Source organism: Oncorhynchus mykiss, chromosome 17 (assembly GCF_013265735.2).
Source record: "Oncorhynchus mykiss isolate Arlee chromosome 17, USDA_OmykA_1.1, whole genome shotgun sequence".
Classification (NCBI taxonomy): domain Eukaryota; kingdom Metazoa; phylum Chordata; class Actinopteri; order Salmoniformes; family Salmonidae; genus Oncorhynchus; species Oncorhynchus mykiss.
The window spans coordinates 30,341,055-30,343,758 of record NC_048581.1 but is presented as its reverse complement, the minus strand read 5'-3'; the positions used below and the strand labels follow the sequence as shown (position 1 = coordinate 30,343,758).

The 2,704-nt window shown below is 43.3% G+C and overlaps 1 protein-coding gene across 1 annotated transcript; it reads right to left on the bottom strand.

The window, feature by feature from the left end:
- Positions 1-838: 838 nt before the first annotated feature.
- On the bottom strand, positions 839-2,235 carry LOC110495158. The gene is made up of 2 exons (XM_036948341.1): positions 1,279-2,235; positions 839-1,074 (listed from the first exon to the last, which is right to left on the bottom strand). Exons 1-2 carry the CDS (start codon positions 1,696-1,698, stop codon positions 895-897), a joined length of 600 nt encoding a protein of 199 aa, XP_036804236.1. The 5' UTR covers positions 1,699-2,235; the 3' UTR covers positions 839-894.
- Positions 2,236-2,704: the final 469 nt, after the last annotated feature.

The window sequence follows — 2,704 nt, the reverse complement described above, 5'->3', positions numbered from 1 at the left end:
TACACCAATACAACTGAACAGTTGTCAGGAGATACAATTGAACATACTGTAACAACAATTTTAAATCCCTGCGTTGGTTGCCTGTAGTTTCATAATTGATTTTAAAAGCACTACGTGGCCCTGCACCTGAGTACATGTCTGACATGCATTTAAGATACTGTATGTGCCCGGTCGGTCCCTCAGATCCTCTGGCACGGGTCTTTTAGTTGTTCCAATGGTGAGAATCAAAACGTGTGGTGAGGCTGCCTTCAGCCACTATGGTCCTGGCCTTTGGAACAGCCTGCCGGAGGATCTGAAGGCCTCAGAAACTGTTGACATTTTGAAGAGCTACTTATTAGCCGTGCTTTCGCTTAGTCCTACTATCTATTTTACCATTGTATATATCTTATTTATTTTCATTTATTTTAGTGCATTAGTCTCTCATGTCCACTGTGATTGTTTGACTATTTTCATTTCTCATTTTTATATTTCTAACCTTTTATATTCTATGCATTTTGAAATGCATCATCTGTAAGAAATGTGCTCTGCAAATAAAGTTGTGATTTGGTTTTGATTAGGAAAATAGCCCAGAGTAGAGCCATTCAACCACAAACTTACATTAATATGCAAAGTGTCTCAAATGATTTCGTACATATTTACTAGTGTGTAATGCAGTAATACTGTGATTAATGCATACTTAAGCACTTCTAAAACAACTTAATTGTCTGGAGAGTTAATTAGTAAGTGTTATTCAAAGCATTCTTCATACTATAGTAAGTCATATGAAAAACACTCATGAAAACAGGTTTTTTGTTGTGGTTCAGATCCCCTTTATTTGTATTATTAAAAATAGGCAGTTGGAAGGAAAGGGGGAGATGGTGGAGAAAGTGTGGCCCGGAGTTGTGTGTGCTTGAGTCACTCCTCTTTTGGGAGGCTGTTGGTGCATGTGAAGAACTTCCACACACGTCGGAAGCATCGTAGAACGCCATTTTTCTTCTGCTTCTTTGTGCCACTGCGCACCACTTTCGCTGCGTTCGACACCTCGGGCACTCCACTGCACACCTCAGGAAGGCTCTCGTTGGATCCAAAATAGGACTAAACAGACCATGCAGAGCAGTGCAAGAGTAAGAACAACACATATATGTCCTTTAGCTGTTTCACAAAACATACCACAGACATCCAAAGTCAAAGATTATAGTAGTTCATTTGTAATATTGTCCAGTTTCAGACAACCCTGATGCACCCCACTTAGATAGACAGTTGACCTTTCATTCACGAAACAGGCTTCTTGTTCCTTACCTTTGGGAGTCTTGCAATCATATCATTGAAGTCTTTGGTCAGCTGATCTTCCCAGCCCTCCTTCAGCCACCCTTTGGATTTCACCACCTTGCTGAGGACATTTTCAGTGTCCCGAAGTTCTTCAACAGCCTCTGTCTTTGTATCACTGGACACCTCTTCCACTGGGTTTGACACCTCAGGACCTCCACTGCACATCTCAGGACCTCTGCTGCACACCTCAGGACCTCTGCACAGCTCAGCCTCTCCATTGCACACCTCAGCATGGCTCTCGGTGGATAGCTGCACCACCTTTCTCAGGACATTTCCAGTGTCCAGAAGGTCTTCAGCAGCTTCAGTCGTCATTGTGTCACTGGACACCTCTCCCACTGCATTTGACACATCAGGCACTCCACTGCACACCTTTGGACCTCTGAGACACATCTCAGGAAGGCTCTCAGTGGATCCGAAATAGGACTAAGCAGACAATGCAGAGCAATGAAAGAGTCAGAACAAAACAGATATCTGTCCTTTTTCACAAAACATACCACAGACATCCAAAGTCAAAGATTATAGCAGCTTATTTGTATAATTGTCCCGCTTGAGACATCTCTGACACACCCAATTTGCAAAGACACTTGACCTTTCATTTCCGAAACAGGCTTCTTGTTCCTTACCTTTGGTAGTTCCGTAATCATATCATAGATTGTTGGGGTTAGCTGATCTTTGCAGCTCTCCTTCAGACACCCTTTGGGCTTCACCACCTTGCTGAGGACCTTTCCATCTCCAGCAGCGTCTTTCTCCACACTGACCAGGGCCAGCGACTCAACCTGAACGTCCACCACATTGTTATTCAGAGACTCCTCTGAATCCTCCTCATTGGTGTTGTCAATGTCAGCAGCCCCAGCGACGCTGGACTGGCACTTGGTCTTTGGACTTTTCTCTTCAATTAGAGTTTCCTTTGAAGAGGTCTCAGAATGTCCATACAGCTCAGTGAGCTGTAAATGGACAGAGACTATCCTATAGCTACTTCACAAATACAACAAACCAAAGACATCCAAAGTTGACTGTAACATTGACCAACTTTGAACACCATTTTATACACAGAATTGACAAAGATGCTTGACATTTTATTCAAAGAAACAATATTGGCATTGCAGATGGCTCTTATGTCTTACCTCAGTGGCCTGGCATGTCTCATCCTTTAGGTGCAAGAAGTTCAACTTCCAAAACTCCTCTTTCAGAAGCTGGATGTTTTCGTTGGGCGCCGTGTCCACGGTGAAATCAGACATCCTTAATTCATCCTGAACTCTCGGGCAACTGACCAGGAGAACTCTCTCTGTCTCCTGTAATTCCAGGCCCCTCTTTGCATCCCAAGTCTATGTAACAACATAATATGCCATTAACAGACTGTTGATGTATCAGGTGAGACTGGACACTGGTCCATCAT

Coding starts and splice junctions, on each gene's coding strand:
- LOC110495158 (XM_036948341.1), bottom strand. CDS start 1,698: ATGTGTCTCAGAGGTCCAAAGGTGTGCAGTGGAGTGCCTGATGTGTCA. Junction 1,075..1,278: donor TGATTGCAAGACTCCCAAAG/GTAAGGAACAAG, acceptor TGGTCTGTTTAG/TCCTATTTTGGATCCAACGA.